Genomic DNA, 17,253 nt, shown 5'->3' with positions numbered 1-17,253 from the left:
GGCTCAGCAGGTTCAGACACTCAGTGCTCCTCCAGGGGACAGGAGTTGAATTGGCAGTAGACACATAGTGGGGAAGCTCACAACCCCTCCAGCTCCGGGGGATCCAACCCCCTCTCCTGGCCTCTATGGAGCATCTGCACCTCCTCTCTGTCTCTGTCTCTCCTGTCACTCTCTGGCTCACACATTCGAGCAAACACACACACACACACATATACACAGATATGCACACACATTCACAATACACAAACACACACACAGAGTAATTTTTTTTTTTTTAAATAGCAAAGCAGAGAAAAAATTGTTTGAGGTGGCCACATCTGGAATAGGAAGAAATGAAGAGGTTTGGTGACCCTCCCACCCACAAAGCCTGACCTAGGATTTAGGTTCAAATATAGCATAGGGCAAGAGGTATGTGAACTGGGCAGTTCTGTCAGGGCGTGGTCTAGAACCACTGATGAAGTGTCTCTGCTCCAGTCTGTCCAGCTGGCTGGTCTGACAAATTGTCAGAACTGTGTGAAATCTCTTCTTGGGAGACAAGTTCTGGCGGGCATCAGGACTTCATCTTTTCTCTTTCCCTAGTTTAAGATTCTTGGAGAAATTCCAGTTCTTTGGGATCCATTGTTTGACTAGTCTGATAGGCAGAGGGAGAGTCCCAAATATCTTTCGATAACTTTGCTGCTGGAGGGGCTGTGTGTAAAACCCTGGGTTAAGGTTGTTCGTGCTGGGCCTTAGAATTCCTATCACTCTTTCCATACTTTCTTCCCCCAGTCTGGGATTACAGTGACCAGTGATCTGTCCTTTCTGTGCGTAAGAACAACTGAGTCAGTTAGAGGTGCTCTCAAGACAGGTAGGGCTCAGGGCTGGGGGCAGAAGGAACTTATGCACATACTTTCCAGAGCATAAGTCCCGTTGCTGTTAACCATTACCCCATTGCTTCCTTGCAGCGTCTTCAAGGAGGCGTGACCCGGGAGGGCGCAGGTGGGAGGGTCACCTGGTGTGAACCTTGCCCCTGCTCTCAAGTCCTGGGTCGCTAATCCAGCTATGGAGGCAGCTGCAGGTAGGAAGTGGGGAGATAGCTTCCAAAGGGGACTTTGGGGTGGCGACAGAGGGGCCAGGTTTGGAATCTTTGGGACAAGGACACACTGGCTATTGTGGCTTTTAGCCCTGAGGCAAATAGAGGTGAGCTTCTATGTCTAGGTTCCTGGTCCACACCCTGCACTGATAGGCTCAGATTTATGTGCCACAGAACTGGGGGGTGGGGGAGCAAAGGAGGGTCAACAGCCCTGTGTGTGTGTGTGTGTGTGTGTGTGTGTGTGTGTGTGTGTGTGAAGATAGCGAAACAGAATAGGAGGGGTTTGGGGGTCTCCTAAGCCCTTTCAGTTTTATTTTGTTTTTTTTTTTGGGGGGGGCAGTGTGACTCTACCTTTACCCCTCCTTTGTCCAGCAGATCTTCGAGACACGGCCTTGTTAACTCTGTAAGTAGAAGGAAGGTCGGGGAAGAAGATTGAAGGTGGGGAAGCTCTCAGCTGTCGTCAGCACCTAACGTAGAAGCTGGGACCCAAGTCCAGCTATGACCGTCTCTAACTTGCCTCTCCTGCCTCCTTACAGGAAGTTTAAGTTTAATCCAAGGCTGGGCATTGACAATCCTGTCCTCTCCCTGGCTGAAGACGAGGACCAATCTGGTAACCCTCTCACCCCTGGCAACTGCTACCTTTCCCTAGAGACACTACAGCTCCACACAGCCTCCTATCTCCTTGGTAACCACTAACTGCCTCCGTCTGATATCAGTAACTAAGTAGAGGCAGAGGGGGCAGCTCTCCCTTTGCTTTAGTCACTGTGCAGTGTTTATTCAGCTATAAAGCCCACCCTCTCACTGCGTGGGAGCTGCCCAGCACTCTGACAGGAGGCAGGGGCTCCCAGTCATCTGATGCTCCTGTACCTGGCCTGTGTCACCCCCTCTTTCTTTTTGGCCATCTACTTCCTCCCCCAGATCCCTGGAACCAGCACCGGCCTCGCTTCTGTCTGCTGAGCAAAGAGGAGGAAAAGAATTTTGGGTTCCATCTGCAGCAGCAGCTGGGCAAAGCTGAGCACGTGGTGTGCAGGGTGGACCCCGGCACCTCCGCCCAGCGCCAGGGTCTCCGGGAAGGAGACCGGATCCTGGCGGTGAACAATAACGTCGTGGCACACGAGGACTATGCTGTGGTGAGGTTGGGCTGAGACTCCTTGTGGTACAAAAGAACATTCCGTAGCTCTTCAGAGAGGAAAAGCAGCCTGGTACTTGCCTGGACCACTCACTCTCCCAAGCCTCACTCTCCCAAGACCCCATGATTTGGAGGTACCTAGCTAGAAGGACTGGGTGAAGGCACCTGCAGAGGTGGTTTCTACAGTGAAAATGCACGTTCTAGGGAATCCTGGAATTTAGGGGCCAACCTCTCTCCTTCCCGTGTGCCCTTTTATAGGTAGTACGCCACATCCGGGCCAGCGGTCCCCGGGTCTTGCTGACAGTCTTGGCACAACATGTGCACGAAGTAGTACGAGCACAGCAGGGGAGCGATGCTTTCCTCTGCCCTACCCTAGGCTCTCGGGTCAGGCCCCGGTTGTGCCATGTGGTAAAAGATGAAGGTGGCTTTGGCTTCGGCATCACCCATGGTGAGCTTAGGGCCCAAGATGGGGTGGGCAGCTCAGCTTCTGTTCTAGGCAGGCAGCACTCTGGGACTTACTTCTTCTGCCTTTAGGAGCTCAGGGTCCTTTCTGGCTGGTGCTCAGTGCAGGAGGAGCTGCAGAGAGGGCAGGGGTGCCCCCTGGGGCCCGACTGCTAGAAGTGAACGGGGTCAGTGTGGAGAAGTTCACTTCCAGCCAGCTCAATAGGAAGGTAGGGCTTCCTGCCGTGGCCTCTGACCTGAGGCTCTGTATGTGTTACCCCTCTTCTTTTCTCTATAGTTGGTGTGATGTTTGCTCTCATTCCTGGGCCTGGGGGGAGGGGCTGAGGAGATAAATGTCTTCCCATCCCCACATAGGTGGCTGATGCTTAGGGTCTTGCTCTGTCCTCACAGCTTTGGCAGAGTGGAGATCAGGTGACTCTGCTGGTGGCAGGGCCTGAGGTAGAGGAACAGTGTCACCAACTGAAAATGCCTCTTGCTGCACCACTGGCAGAGGGCTGGGCACTGCCCGCTAGGCCCCGATGTCTAAACATAGAGAGAGGACCTCAAGGCTTTGGGTTCCTGCTCCGGGAGGAGAAGGGCCCGGATGGTCGCCTCGGTGAGTGGCAGCCCAGGAGGTGGGTAGAAAACTGGGCCTTAGGTTGGTCATACATATCCAATTGCATGCTTCTCGGTGTCCATGAGAAGTGTTCTCCCCCCCCCCCCCTTGGCATCCTCCCATGTACTATGGGGTTAGTCCCTGGAAAAGCTTGGAGGGGGGGTGAGTCAGAGAGGAGCAGTCAATATGTCTGTGTCCCAGGGCAGTTCTTGTGGGAGGTGGATCCAGGACTGCCAGCTGACAAGGCTGGGATGAAGGCTGGAGACCGCCTGGTGGCTGTGGCTGGGGAAAGCGTGGATGGGCTGGGCCATGAGGAAACAGTGTCTTTGATCCGAGCACAGGGCTCCTGTGTCTCCCTCATTGTCGTCGACCCTGAGGCTGACCGCTTCTTCAGCATGGTGCGCAAGTGACAGGGCTGGAGGGGAGGGCGGGAATGGAGCAGGGCTTAGATGCCACAGGTTTGCTCTATCTGCTCCCCCCACCCCCTCCAGGTACGCCTGTCCCCCCTTCTCTTCTTGGAGAATGCAGAGACTGCTGCTTCTCCTCTGGCAGAAACCAAGGATCTTCCCATTGAAGACACAGTTGAATCTTCTGGCCTTGCTGACTCCCGCCAATGCTTCTTGTACCCGGGGCTGGGAGGTGGCTATGGATTCAGACTCTGCCGTGTGGCTGGTGTGCCTTATCTATTCATCTCCCAGGTGACTGATGCTCTGTGTGCTTTGGAATCTTTCCATCGTTTACCACCTTCCTTCCTCTGCAAACCCCCCCACCCCATCTTCCCAGCCTTAGAACAGACTGACACTTCTTGTGTCCTCCTACATTGCCAGGTGACTCCAGGAGGCTCAGCTGCCCGGGCAGGGCTGCAAATAGGAGATGCAGTTTTGGAGGTGAACAGATATCCTGTGGGTGGAGACAATGACCTAGACTGGCTTCAGCAGCTGGCCGAGGCTGAGCCACCCCTCTGCCTGAAGCTGGCAGCTAGGAAACCAGAGGACTTGAAAGCCTGGATTTCCTCGAAGTCTGAGCAGGTGAAGTCAAAGAGACAAATTTGGAACTATGAGGATGGCAGAGAGGAGGGCTGCTGGGTAGAGCTGTATGGGGTGTGCAGGAGGGACATAGGAAGTGGGTGCAGAAGGATCCATGGACCAAGTTCCGTTCCTGAACAGTCAGAGCATGGTGGGGCAGGAAAGTGGACTGTTCTGGTCCCAGACTGACTCCCGTTCCTCTCTGTGCAGGACTGGACTGTGGCTTCAGAGTTGCTATAGGACACCCCTGCTTGGCATAGACTTGCCTAGTGACTCTTACGCCATTGCTCTGCACCCTGAGGGGGAGGGAGCCAGGAAAGGTCTCTCCCAGCTGGAAGCGGGAACTGGAGGATTCAGACGCCACTGATCACAGTACTGCCAGGGGCCTTCTTCCTTGCTCATGAGCCTACCTCCAGCAGAGGGGTATGGACAGAACCTCAATGGGGAGCCTGAGTCTCCATTGGCTGTTATGTGGAAGTTTTCAGGAGGTTCACCCCTCCTGTCCTAAAGATGAAGTTCTGCCCAAGAAGGTGAAGCTGTGGAGCCACTTAGGATTGAGGCCATTGAGAACTTAGGCTAGGTATGACTCCACTATCACATGGCACAAGGATTGGAACCATATCTTCCTTCTGCGGACATCTTAGAATCTTGGGAGCATGTTCCTGGCCACTGTCATCATGTTACAGCCTTCGAGGTTGGCTGGTGAGTTGGCTCTGTAGGTAAAGGTGCTGGCTACTAAGCCTGACAGCCTGAGTTCAGTCCCCAGAACCACATGGTAGAAGGAGAGCCAACTCCTGGAAGTTATCCTCTGAGCTCTCTTTATGTGAGCACCTTAGAATGCCACCGTCCAAATAAATAAATACACACACACACACACACACAGACAAATCTGGCTTTGTTTTTTTGTTGGTCAGGATAAGCCAAGGTAGCTTAAAGGGACCAAAGTGCTCCATGCTTAAGGGAATGGGATCTAGTAGAACCTTGTTTATCTCTTATCATCCAGTGTTTAGGACAATGGGTTAGCCTAGAACATAGATGTCCTCTCGACAGCAATTTCTCACTGCCCAAAGCCACAATCCACAGTTCTATTGAATTCTACATCAAGTTGCTTTATTGATAGGCCTCGGAGATTAGAAGCCTCAAAGATCCAGGGGGTTGAGACCAAAGTGACGCAGCTGCTCCTTGTGCCTGGCATGGAGTTTCAGCACAGCAGCATCCCACTGAGGCTTGACCACTCTCAGCTTGGCCAAGAGACAGTCCAGGGTGTCCTGTAAGCACCAAGAGTTCAGCTTCCAGGGAGAGAGGAAAGGGTGAATGTTGCTGCAAGTTGCCTAGCTTGGTTAGTAAGAGTTCTTTGCCAAAAGCTCCTTCCTTCCTTCCTATTTTCCTTCCTTCCCTCCTTCCTTTTAAAAGATATTCTTGCTTTGTAGTCCAGGCTGCCTTTGCGCTCATAATTCCCCTGCCTCAGCTTCCTAAGTGCTAGATTGCAAGCATGAACCACCATGCCTGGTTGCCTATTGTTTTTCTCTCTCTTTTTCTTTCTTCAGCATATGAGGAGTCACAGATGCTAGGTGAGCACCCGGTCACTGAGCTCTACATCCAGTCCACTTTTTACTTTTCATTTTGAGATGTACTTTCTTACTACACTGCCTATGCTCGTCTTGAACTCTGTACCTAGGTTGGCCTTGAATTTACAATAGTTCTGTGTCAGCCTTCTGAGTAGCAGTATTACAAGCCTGTGCTACTTCTTTTCTTCCCATCTTCGGCCAGAGCTCTACCATCAGCCTATATGGCTATCCTCTGATTATTTTGAGTCTAGGTCTCACTGTGTAGCAGTTACACAGTACACTGTAGCCCATGTTGGCCTTGAAGTTGAAATCTTCCTGCCTTAGCCACGCAAGTACTGGGATTACAAGTCACTGGCTCTGTCAATGGTTGTGCCTTCTTTATGCTTAGGCTAAAGCATGGCTTCCTTGGGTTGTTGTCATTACACTAGTTGGGGGCATAGGGATGGAGGGCTATCAGCTACCTAGAAGATAGCCTCCAGGAAGCGGTGCTTACATGCAAGACTTCCTCATATTTGGCCTCCATGTCTGCCACATGGGCACGAAGCTGAGCCAGGGTTCCATCTTGTTCTCTGAGGGCTTGCTCAGCCTCCTCCTTTGCTGTCTTAGCTTCCCTTTGGCACGTTTCTAGGGATCAGAAGGATAAAGTTAGACAGGATAGTGACGTTATACCAAGAACAACAGTAACTAAAGGCACCTGGAAAGGACACCTTTACAGAGGCTGTTACAGGGTCCCAGGGTCGTCAACTTTCTTGAAGTCTCTAAAGACTCACTGAGAGCCGGGCATGGTGGCACATGCCTGTAATCCCAGCACTCAGGGAGGCAGAGGCAGACAGATCTCTGTGAGTTCGAGGCCGGCCTGGTCTACAAAGCAAGTCCAAGACAGCCAAGGCTACACAGAGAAACCCTGTCTTGAAAAACAAACAAACAAACAAACAAACAAACAAACAAACAAACAAACAAACAGACTGAGCTACAGCAGTGGCAGGATGAGTAGAGGCGTGGGACAGTCTGATGTCTATTTCTTATACAGAGGAGGAGACTCCCTGAGACTCCATGTCTTGACTGTTTGGCTTTGTTTTGCTTAAGATGGGATCTTATGTAGCTCAGGCTGGCCTTAAATTCTTCAACCTTGAAATCCAGATCATCTTGCCCCTACCTTTCACCACTGGGATTACAGACTTGTATCACCTCACATGGTTCAGTTTTTCTTTTTACCTTCATACATTTAGTTTTTATATATGGATTTTAAAAACATTTTATTTTGTTTCTCTCCCTTCTTCCTCCCTCCCTCTTGGTGTGTATGTGTGTGTAGGTGACTGTGGGGGTCAGAAGAAGGCATTAGATCCCCTCGGGCTGGAGTTATAGATGGTTGTGAACCAGTGCTCCTAAGGACTGAGCCAACTCTCATAGAGGCCAACTTTAACCCCTAACATAGAGGTTTGTGCCACTGAAGTCTCAGAGGCAAGTTCGGGTGAAGGTGACCCTAGTTAAAATTCAACCAACAGATGTGGGCATCTGGAGAAGTCCCTTCCACGCTGGACCTGTCAGTGAGCTTGGGAAGGAGACTACCCAGCTGCTGCCGTAGACCTCTCACTTCCTCTTCCAGCTGCTTGCTTCGGGTCCCCAGCTCCTCTCGCAGGGCTCGATGCTGGCGGCTCAGCTCTGTGGTGGGAGCAATAGGCAGCAGGAACCCAGGGGCAAGTCTCAGTCAAGGGACAGAGCTAAGAAACTTGGGAGACCTTGAAAATTTGAGGGATAGGAAACTAGACCCCCTCCCCCATCCCAGCTTAGGAGGGGGGATTCTGGACCTTTCCTCCCACTCACTCCCAAAGATTAAAAAGATAAGGGCTGTGGCTGCATTTTGTGCATTAGACATTCTATAATGTGGTGATCCTCATTCCATCAGGGATCTATCTTTAGCTGTCAGGATCTTGCCTGTGCTGCGAAGGTAGAGAGTAGGTACAACAGTTGGAATCCCTCTTCATTTCCCTTCTTTGAACTCCCTGGCTCTCTTGGTTGGCCTCTTCCAGGCACCTGTCTCCTACCCACTTGATCAATCAGTCAAACACACCTGCATATACAGCCTTTCCTTCACTCTGGGCTTTTTCCAGTTCCGCTTCCAGGCCCTGTAACCTCTGCTTAAGCCTGTCTTCAGAAGCCTTGGCTCGGCGAGCCTCCTCCCTCTGTAGAGCTGTGAAGAGCATCAGAGCCGTGCTCAGGTCTGGCTTAGGCTCTCACAGAATCAATCACCATAACCTCGATGAACTTGCTTATCTCTGGGAAGTTGGTGGCAGGTGTCAACCTCTTAGGCATTGTCTCTTCCCGCCACCTCCTAAAACCCATGGAGTGTTCATTCCTAAGAAGTCAATATTCTCTCCATGTTCTGGCTACTTAAAGACAATGGCTTCCCTGAGCTGCAAGTTATCTCCATGGTAGACTACTTACCTATCATGGATGAGGTTGTGGTTCCATTCTCAGTGCCAGGGGGAGAAGAACATCTTCATGAATTGGCACTGCCTACCCCTTCCTTACAGTCTTTGCCAACAGAATGGCTGGCTTGGTTTAGCCCTGCACATGGTTCAACCTTCCAGTTTCCCAAGAACCCAGAAATGTTCCATGTGCCATATGCTGGATGCACAGTTTTATGTCAACTTGACACAAGCTAGAGTCATCAGAGAGGAGGGACCCTCACCTGAGAAAATGCCTCCATAAGATCTGGCTGTGGGCAAGCCTATAAGGCATTTTCTTAATTAGTGACTGGTGGGGAAGGCCCCTCCCATTGTGGGTGGTGCTATCCCTCAGCTGGTGGTCCTGGGTTCAATAAAAAAGAAGGTTGAGCTGCCTGGCACCATGGCTCACACCTGTAATCCTAACACTCAGGGAGGCAGAGGCAGGTGGATCTCTGTGAGTTCGAGGACAGCCAAGACGACACAGAGAAACCCTGTATCAAAAACCCAAGAAGAGGCTGGGTGGTGGTTGTACATGCTTTTAGTCCCAGCACTTAGGCAGAGGCAAGTGGATCTGTATGAGTTCGAGGCCAGCCTGGTCTACAGAGTGAGTTCCAGGACAGCCAGAGAAGACCTTTCTTGAAAAACCAAAACAAAAAACAAAAAGCAAGATGCGCAAGCCATAGGGAGCAAGACAGTAAGCAGCACCCCCCCCCCCAAGGCCTCTATCAGTTCTTGCCTCCCAGTTCCTGCCTTGTTTGAGTTCCTGTCCTGACTTCCTTCAATAATAAACAGTGCTTTGGAAATAAACCATCTCCTTGGTCATGGTGTTTTATCCCAGCAGTGATAACCCTGACTAGGACATGCCATGTCTGCTGGCTCCCAAGGCATCACACTTCTTACCCAGGTGGTCCTGAAGCAGCTCCTTCTCAAGCAGCACCAGCCTGTGCTTGGCCTCAGCCTCCGCACCTGTCCTGGCAAGACGATAGAGTCTTAGGGCGCCCTGATCTCACCCTCACCCCATCTTCCTCCCGCACCTGCACTTCTTCCTGTGTGATGGAGGAAGGTCACTGAGTGAGGGATGCGCAATGGCAAAGTCTGACAAATTCACAGCTGACTCTTCACCGCCTTGTACACGGTGGGTGCTCGAGAGGAGGGTGAAAACTATGATGAAGGCAAAGACTAGACAGGGCTCTCGGGGGAATTTGGGAGGGAGGCATTCTCCAGTAGCCCAGCCTGGTGGAATCTGGACTCAAGGCTCTGAAGAGGAGCGCATGAAAGCATCACCTTAGTCAAGTGTGGTGCCAATGCCTGTAATCCCAGCACTAGGAAGACTGGGGTAGGAGGATAGGTTTAGGGCTGCCTGGGTTCCATAGTGACCCTGTGCCAAAAAGACAAAAGAGAAAACCAAAACAAACCCAGTCCATCTTGTTGCCCAGGGAGCTGGATGCCCTCTGAGGACCTTTGTGTGGACTGTGGACATGGGCACGTGGGTGGACCACCCTTCATTCATGGTGACTCACCAGGACTCAAATTCTTCTTCTTCTGTGCCCCAGTTTTTCTTCCCTTTCCTTTGGTTTTAGGTGGCATCCTTGCTGTCCTGGCAGAAGGAAGACCTATGTGGGTCTGCAGAGGGACATTCTTTCCTGACTCCTACACTGAGCTGGGGGTTTCAGGTGCATCAGGATTCTAGTCTCACAGTGTATTTACACTTTTTGGAAGCTTCACATCTTGGTCTGGGAACCTTAGGCAGAGCTGGGATCAGAGAACAATGCTATGTTCAGTTCTCTTAGAGAAATCTCTGAACCTGTTCCCTTCTCTCCCCACAGCTTGCTTACCCTTCCTACCTGCAGGACCTTTTCTTGCTTGTGTGGTGTCTCCCTGGAGAAATGACATTCCAGGGGAGAAGGCAAAGAAAGACTCAAGCAGATTGAGCCTAGGGAGGAGCCTGGGTCCTGGGAGCCAATCCAGGATGGAAAACTTTCTCAAGAGGCAGGACCAAGAACTGGGATGTTGGGTTTCCAGAGACTGCAGGCATGTTGTCCAGGCAACTGGGAAACACAAGTGTTCATAGGCAGGTGGGTCAAAGGTCCTATAGGGAAGCTTCTCTTACGCCCAAACCCTAGCCCTAAAGAAGAGGATTTGGAGCTGAATAGCTATTCTTCATGTCTGTGCAGGCACTGCCTGAAGTCTGGAGACTCTCCAGTCTAGGAATCTAGAAATCTACAGACTGAGAGAACAGTGATTTAACAGACACAGAGGAAAGGCAAGGCTAGCAGCCATCACAGGTACTTTACATTCACAGGTCTCGTGAACACAGTGTCATTATTTACTTTAAAACTGAAGGTTTGCTTCAGAAATGCTATTGTGTGGGAGGGAAACATGTTCTGACACAGGTAGCTGAGTTTTCACTTAAAAGAAATGAGAACAGAAGAGAGGCAGAGCTGTGGACTTCAGGATGCTGTCCTAGAGAGAGAAAAGGGCTCAAATTAGGCGGTCATGAGTTCAGCTACTTAATTTTGCACAGCTTGGATTTCTTGGTGCCTAAGTTTTGTAGCTCCTGAAATCTCTAGACTTCAGTGGTGTGTTTACAGGACTCCCGGTCAATCTTGCCTTACTCCCCATTTTTCTTTAAGAGATTAATCTGTAGACAGGTATTTAGCAGCCCCCTGGCTCCCTGCATCATAGAGTTGGCTAGGGCGCCCTCTAGTGGACTTGATTGACTCCTGAGGTTTCTAAAATTTTGCAGTTTACTATTTCTTGGGCCATGTTGGGGGAGATTCCCTTTGGGGGATGCTTTCTAGCATCTTGTATATGATTTAAAAATTAACTGTGGGCGGAGAGTATGAGAGGTAGCTTGCTACTGCCCTCCTTCCAGCTGGGAGGGCTCCATCTGGAGCTGTGCCACGGTTGGGCATCATAACGCCATTAGATACAGAATGTAAACAAAAAGCCCTCAATCTTTGTAAGTTATGGGACCTACAGACTCCCTTAGGCCCTTCCGTCTATTCTAGTCCCTTAAATTTTCACCAGTTGCATAGTGTCAGAAGCAAATCTGCAGAAACAGATACAAGATGTGGGGGTAAATTCTTCTACCTATGTAGAGCAAGCTGAAGGTCAGTGAAGGTTTATTTAACGTCAGGGCACTTTAGATAGTTTAGAAAATATTGTTGTGGTTAAATTAAAGGTATGATGTAATAATGTTTGTTATTAGCCCTATAATTATTACGGCGGTATATCTAACCCACAATCACAATCAATAAAAGATACAGACGCCTGATAGATTTTACAATAGCCTTATCTTACCTGGAGCAGGGCAGATATTAACCCTCTAAACTGCCTTTACCTCCCAGCCCCGTCCCAGGCTACCTCCCATCCGTAATTCCATAAATACTTGCTTATTCTCCATCTGGGCCGCTTCCTCCATCCGTGCCGGCCATGTGCTTCTCTCCATGCTAAGCCATCTTGGCTCTCTCATTCCTTCCTTCCTCTTCTTCCTGTCTCTCTCTCTCTCCTGTGATCCTTCTGTCCCCAAAGCCCTCGAACCTGAGGCATGCCTAACTCCTTCTGCCCTGCCCAAGTATAGGCCTTTTAATAAGCCAATCAGGGATAATTGGGGAACATTGCTTCTCATCACATGGTTAGCTGGTTCAACATTATAGCATACCCATGACAGGTAGTGTCATGTATTCAAGGCACTGAAATCAGCATTTGAATTCATAGCACTAGACCAACCCCCAACAAAATATTTTTAATTTTAATTTTTAATTATGTTATATATGTGTGGGTTTTTGCATGTGAGTGCAGTGCCCAAAGAGGCTAGAAGAGAGCACTGGAGTCCCTGGAGTTGGAGTTGGAGTTACAAGTGGTTGTGAGCAGCCTATCAGTATGGTGCTGGGAACCAAACTCACATCCTCTGCAGGAGTGGTCTCTCCCCTTCCCTCTGCTTTCTCCTCCCTCTCCTTCTCCCCCCCCTTCTCCCATGCCTCACTCCGCCTCTCCATCTCCTTCTCCCCTTTCCTCCCCTTCTTTCCCTCCTCTTCTCCTCCTCTCCTCTCTCCCCATCCCTATCCCTCACTCTCTGTCTTGTTTTTTTTTTTTTTTTTTTTTTTTTTTTTTTGAGACAGGGCTTCTCTTCGTAGCCCTGGTTGTCCTGGACTCACTTTGTAGACCAGGCTGGCCTGGAACTCACAGACATCTGCCTGCCTCTGCCTTCCCGAGTGCTGGGATCACAGGCCTGCACCACTGTGCCCAGTACAGTGCTCGCTCTTAACTGCTGAGCCATGTCTCCAGCACTCACGCTGGACATTTTATAGAACAAAGGGAAGAGTTCTACTTGTTTCTGTGATACTGCCCCTATAACTTAGGGCTGGTGAGCCCCGTGCACACTTCCTGAATGTGGTGAACATCTTTCTTCTCATTTCTTCACCACGTTCTCATTTATTCTTCCTTCAGAATGTCCCTTCCCTGCCCTAGAACACAGTGAGAGTTTCTGCCCTTTCCTTCCCAGGAGTTTGTTTGGGACTTCTTTCCCTGGATCGCTGCCACTCATGTTGATGAGTGGAATGACACACTGAGGATAGAAATGACAGAACAGAAGCTGTACCCCATGCCTTAGAGGAGTATGTATTTTGAAAATATATTCAGTCAACTGACTCTCAGGTGCAGGAGCAGGATGTGGTTTGAGGTCAAGGTGAAGTAGAGTAAAAAGAGTACCAAGTGCCACATGATGAATTGGTCCTAATGTAACCAGAATAGGAATGCAATCCAACCCCGAGTTATCCCTGTTAAACTCCTTTCGGGAGCTAGAGAGATGGCTCAGTAGTTAACGCCGCTTGCTGCTTTTCCAGAAGACTCACTCATGGGCACACACTCATACAGATTATTAAAATCAACAGACACAAATCTTAAAAATTTGTATTACATTTATTTGTGTGTATGTGTGTATGTGTGTGTGTGTGTGTGTGTGTGTGCATGCTACAGAGCACATGTAAAGGTCAGAGGATAACTTGTGGGAGTTGGTTCTCCCCTTCCGTGTGGACCTTGGAATTGAACTCAGGTCATCAAGCTTGGCAGTGACACCATTACACACTACGCCATCTTGCTGGCTCCCTGTCTTCCTTTGAATAAGGTCTATCCAGGAGGGCTTTGTTTGTCTTTTGAGATCAGTCTCACTCTGACTGATCTGGAACTCACTTACAGATCAGAGCCTCTACCTCTGTCTCTTGAGGGCTGGGATGAGAGGTGTGCGGTACCGCGCCCTGATATAGACAAGTTTTGAGGAGCTGCCTGGGAAGGATGGTCACTCACTTTTATTCAGATATGAGATTGGTTATTTATATATTAATAGAAATATGGCCTGATCATATGACCCAGTGTTCTTGGCCTACAGCAGTGGTTCTCAACCTTCCTAATGCTGTGATTCTTTATTACAGCTTTTTTGTGTTTTGGTGACCTCAACCATAAAACTACTTTCTTTGCTAATTCCTAACTGTAATTTTGCTATTATTTTGAATTGAAATGTGAATATCTGTGTTTTCTGATGGCCTTAGATGATCCCTGTGGACCTCTTAGGTGACCATAGGTTGAGAACCACTGGCCTTCAGGAACTGTGAGCTGGGCAGAGTGACACACGTGAATAGTCCCAGCTACTTGGAAGGTTCTAGAAGGAGGCCCCTTTGACACAAAGATTTAATGTCAGCATGGAAAATAAAAGGGGGGGAGGGAGAAAAGAAAAAAAGAAAGCAACAGTTGCTTAGGATGAAGGGAGGATAAACAGTTTTCTTGGTTGCAGACATCTCTGACTGCACAGAAAGAATTATTATTAACTTACACGGGAGGAAGTCTGTTTGGATGTGGCCCACACATCTTGTTCTTTTTTTTTTTTTTTTTTTTTTTTTTACTTTTACATGGTTGGGGTGGGTTCAGCAAATATGTGTGAAGCACCAAGCCCAGGCCCTCACCTGAGGCTTTTTCTATGTCAGCAAAGGGTCCTGTCTTCTGGGAGAGAATAGATGGGCAGCAAAGGCTGCTGCAAGCCAGGGCAGGAAAGCTGCTACCGGGAGTGGAGAGCTTGTCTATTGCTGATGCCTGGAAGGGTTTAGAAGGGTGATTGCTAAGCCTGAAAGACTTGCTGGATGGGAGGAATTGGTCTGGTAAGGTTAGTGGAAGCAGGTGAGTGTGTGTGTGTGTGTGTGTGTGTGTGTGTGTGTGTGTGTGTGTTTATGTCATTCTGCGCAGGGGAGACAACTTTGCAAAGGCCTGGAGTTGTGGGACTCTCAAATCGCTGAAGCTAGAAAATTGTACCCATCTTATCTGGGCTGGATTCTGAGCTATTAAAAAATATAAAACACAGTAGTGGTTTTCATTTCCTCTCTTTGCGTCACTCTGGGAAAAAGAGCTCCTAGGCACTTGGCCACTGCTCTGATGGATGCATGAGGGGTATGGAGAAGTTAGGGGTATTGGGCCCTCTAAAGGCCAGGATGGCACTGCTGACCCCTGCCTGGGAGATAAAATAGGCTTTTAGTGTTCAGGTCATTGTCTTTTGTTCATTGTGATAGCTATGCTTCTCCCAGGAAATTAGCAGTAAAAGTCAATGGCAAAGCATCATGATGGGTGTGGAAGTTTCTGGCCAATCTTCCACCCTTCCCATGGTTAGAGGAGAGCTAGCTGCCTCCAAAGGAGCAGGCAGTGAGGATTCTGGGACAGAAATGACACTGGGATTAGATGCAGCTCTTGGTGATACTATGCCAAAGTAAATTTAATTTTTTAATTTTATGTACTTTGGCATTTTTCCTGCATGCATGACTATGTGAGAGTATCAGTTCTCCAGAAAATGAAGTTACAGACAATTGGGAGCTGCCATGTGGGTGCTAGGAATTGGACCCTGGTCCTCTACAAAGCGAGTCCAGGACAGCCAAGGCTATGCAGAAAAAAACCTGTCTCAAAAAACAAAACAAACAAAAATAAAACAAAACACTCTCCCCTCAAAAAAAAAAAAAAAAAAAGCAAGAAAGAAAAGATTGTGACTGTTAATTTTATTATAGAAGCAACCACAGGGAGGGTTTATAGGTTTAGTTTGTGTGTGTGTTTCTGACAGGCTGCACTTTAGGAAGGACAGAAGGAAGGCTTACAACTAGGGAGGCAACACAGGCATGACAGAGTTTTGACAGAAATTGTAGAGTATTGCCTAGATTTTTCTTTGGCAGATTCTTCTATTGTTTTCTAGGTAAAAAATGGCAAAAAGCTGGGTCTAGTGGCCCACACCTTTGATCCCAGCACTCAGGAGGCAGAGGCAGGGGGATCTTGGTGAGTTTATGGCCAGTCTGGCCTACATAGAGAGTTCCAGCATATCCAGGACTACACAGAGAAACCCTGTCTCAAAATAACAACCCCACTGCCATCACCACCAACAAACCCAAAACAAAGTGATAAAAGAGCAGTCTACTGACAGGAAATGGTCATAAAGATTCAGAAATGTCTTAGATAAAGATGATTGATTTGCAAACTGAAGTTGTGTGACAGAATAGCTCTGAAGTTCGGGGACATTTTCCTCTCCTGAAGTACTGGATACACTCAACAACCCAACAGCCAGGGGCTTGGTGGTTGAGCCAAGAGAGAGATATAGGTTGGAACTGAGTACTTTAATGGCACCACAGGGCTTTAGAACTAAAAAAAAAAAAAAAAAAAAAAAAGTGATTAGCAAATCAAGGCAGGACACTTCCTTCTTTGGAAAAGAAGTTCCTATTTTCAAAGTTCTTCCAAAGAGCCTGAAGATTAGGGAACCGGAGGTGACAGAGATCTAAATTTTTGTTGCCTGTGTGCAAGTGGCCAGGGCTCACAGCTGTCTCATAGCTTCTGTGGGTGGGTCCTCGTGCTGGCAGTGCTTTCCGCTGAGCAATAAAATTTTTAAAGGACATATTCAGCTCTCAGAAAAGGAACTACTCTTCAGAAAGAAAAAGACTAAAAGGAAGTTATTTGTTTAAAAAAGGTTAAATGGCCTGGAAGAAACACTTGAGACGGGAGTCCCCAAACCTTAAGCCTTTCTGGGGCCTAATCAGTCTGCAAAAAGCTTCAGCACACGTTTTCGACATTCTTCGCCCGTTATAAATACCAAAGAGTTGTGTTCCGCCCCCTCTCCCGCCCCCCAGGGTTTCTCTGTATAGCTCTGGCTGTCCTGGACTCCCTTTGTAGCAGAGGCTGGCTCGAACTCACAGAGATCCTCCTGCCTCTGCCTCCCTGAGTGCTGGGATTAAAGACCTGTGCCACCACACCTGGCCCAAGGAAATTTTTTTAATCCCAGCACTCGGGAGGTAGGCGCGTGTGAATCTCTATGAGTTCAAAGCCACCTATGCTGGTCAACACAGCAAGTTCCAAGGCAGCCGGGCTCCATGGTGAAACAAGATGGTGGTGTTGGGTTATAGCTCAAGGTGGAGTGGTTGACTAGGATGTGTGAGGTCGTAGGTTCAATTCCAAGCACCGTAAAAGTAAAAAAAAAAAAAAAAAACAAACAAAAAACAAAAACCAAACACTTAGAGGGTAGAAAGAGAACTTTGGCTTTCTCTATTATCACACAACATGAAGCAGATAACCCGAAGCTCAACTTCCACATTTGTCGGGAAGACGCCTTCCACCCCTACCTGTCTTAATCCGAGCGTATCAATCATATCAATGACTCACTCCTAGAGGCAGCAAGCCCAGTACGCGAAGAACATGGACGGAAAGGCTTCTGCCTAGTGCGCAGGTTCTACCTTGGACCCCACCTCTCTCCTCCCATTCCCCGCTTCTCCAGCAGAGGGCGCTGGCACCGAGTTTCCTCTGGGCCCCGCCCCGGGTGGCCACGCCCCATCCCTGAGGGTCGGGGCGGAGCGGTGGGCGCGGAAACTCGATCGAGGCTTTCCGGGAGCCGCCGGGCACGCGGGTGCTCGCGAGGTCGCGCGCGAGTTGGGGGTCCCT

General features: G+C 49.1%; 2 protein-coding genes across 7 annotated transcripts; one reads left to right on the top strand and one right to left on the bottom strand.

Annotated features, from left to right (window-relative positions):
- Window positions 1-983: 983 nt before the first annotated feature.
- On the top strand, window positions 984-5,171 carry Nherf4 (NHERF family PDZ scaffold protein 4). Of its 2 annotated transcripts, none has more exons than XM_055622133.1 (11): window positions 984-1,057; window positions 1,445-1,475; window positions 1,609-1,682; window positions 1,991-2,202; window positions 2,460-2,649; window positions 2,736-2,872; window positions 3,054-3,258; window positions 3,460-3,656; window positions 3,750-3,956; window positions 4,086-4,286; window positions 4,494-5,171. In XM_055622133.1, exons 1-11 carry the CDS (start codon window positions 1,042-1,044, stop codon window positions 4,521-4,523), a joined length of 1,500 nt encoding a protein of 499 aa, XP_055478108.1. In that variant the 5' UTR covers window positions 984-1,041; the 3' UTR covers window positions 4,524-5,171. The 2 variants fall into 2 exon arrangements, with proteins under 2 accessions (XP_055478108.1, XP_055478109.1); XM_055622134.1 differs by having other exon boundaries at window positions 1,012-1,057; window positions 1,448-1,475.
- Window positions 5,172-5,422: 251 nt separating this feature from the next.
- Window positions 5,423-10,230, bottom strand: Ccdc153 (coiled-coil domain containing 153). Of its 5 annotated transcripts, none has more exons than XM_055622139.1 (7): window positions 10,137-10,230; window positions 9,822-9,898; window positions 9,202-9,267; window positions 7,923-8,042; window positions 7,421-7,513; window positions 6,345-6,475; window positions 5,423-5,551 (listed from the first exon to the last, which is right to left on the bottom strand). In XM_055622139.1, the coding sequence occupies exons 2-7, from the start codon at window positions 9,886-9,888 to the stop codon at window positions 5,423-5,425; spliced, it is 606 nt and encodes a 201-aa protein (XP_055478114.1). In that variant the 5' UTR covers window positions 9,889-9,898; window positions 10,137-10,230. The 5 variants fall into 5 exon arrangements, with proteins under 5 accessions (XP_055478114.1, XP_055478111.1, XP_055478110.1 ...); XM_055622136.1 differs by having other exon boundaries at window positions 10,146-10,230; XM_055622135.1 differs by having other exon boundaries at window positions 9,822-9,893; window positions 10,146-10,230.
- Between the last annotated feature and the right edge of the window lie 7,023 nt (window positions 10,231-17,253).

The sequence above is a fragment of the Psammomys obesus genome, unplaced genomic scaffold, assembly GCF_907164565.1.
Source record: "Psammomys obesus unplaced genomic scaffold, mPsaObe1.curated_primary_1811, whole genome shotgun sequence".
In the NCBI taxonomy this organism is placed as follows: domain Eukaryota; kingdom Metazoa; phylum Chordata; class Mammalia; order Rodentia; family Muridae; genus Psammomys; species Psammomys obesus.
The sequence above is the reverse complement of the archived record's forward strand: the minus strand, read 5'-3'. Positions and strand labels throughout refer to the sequence as shown.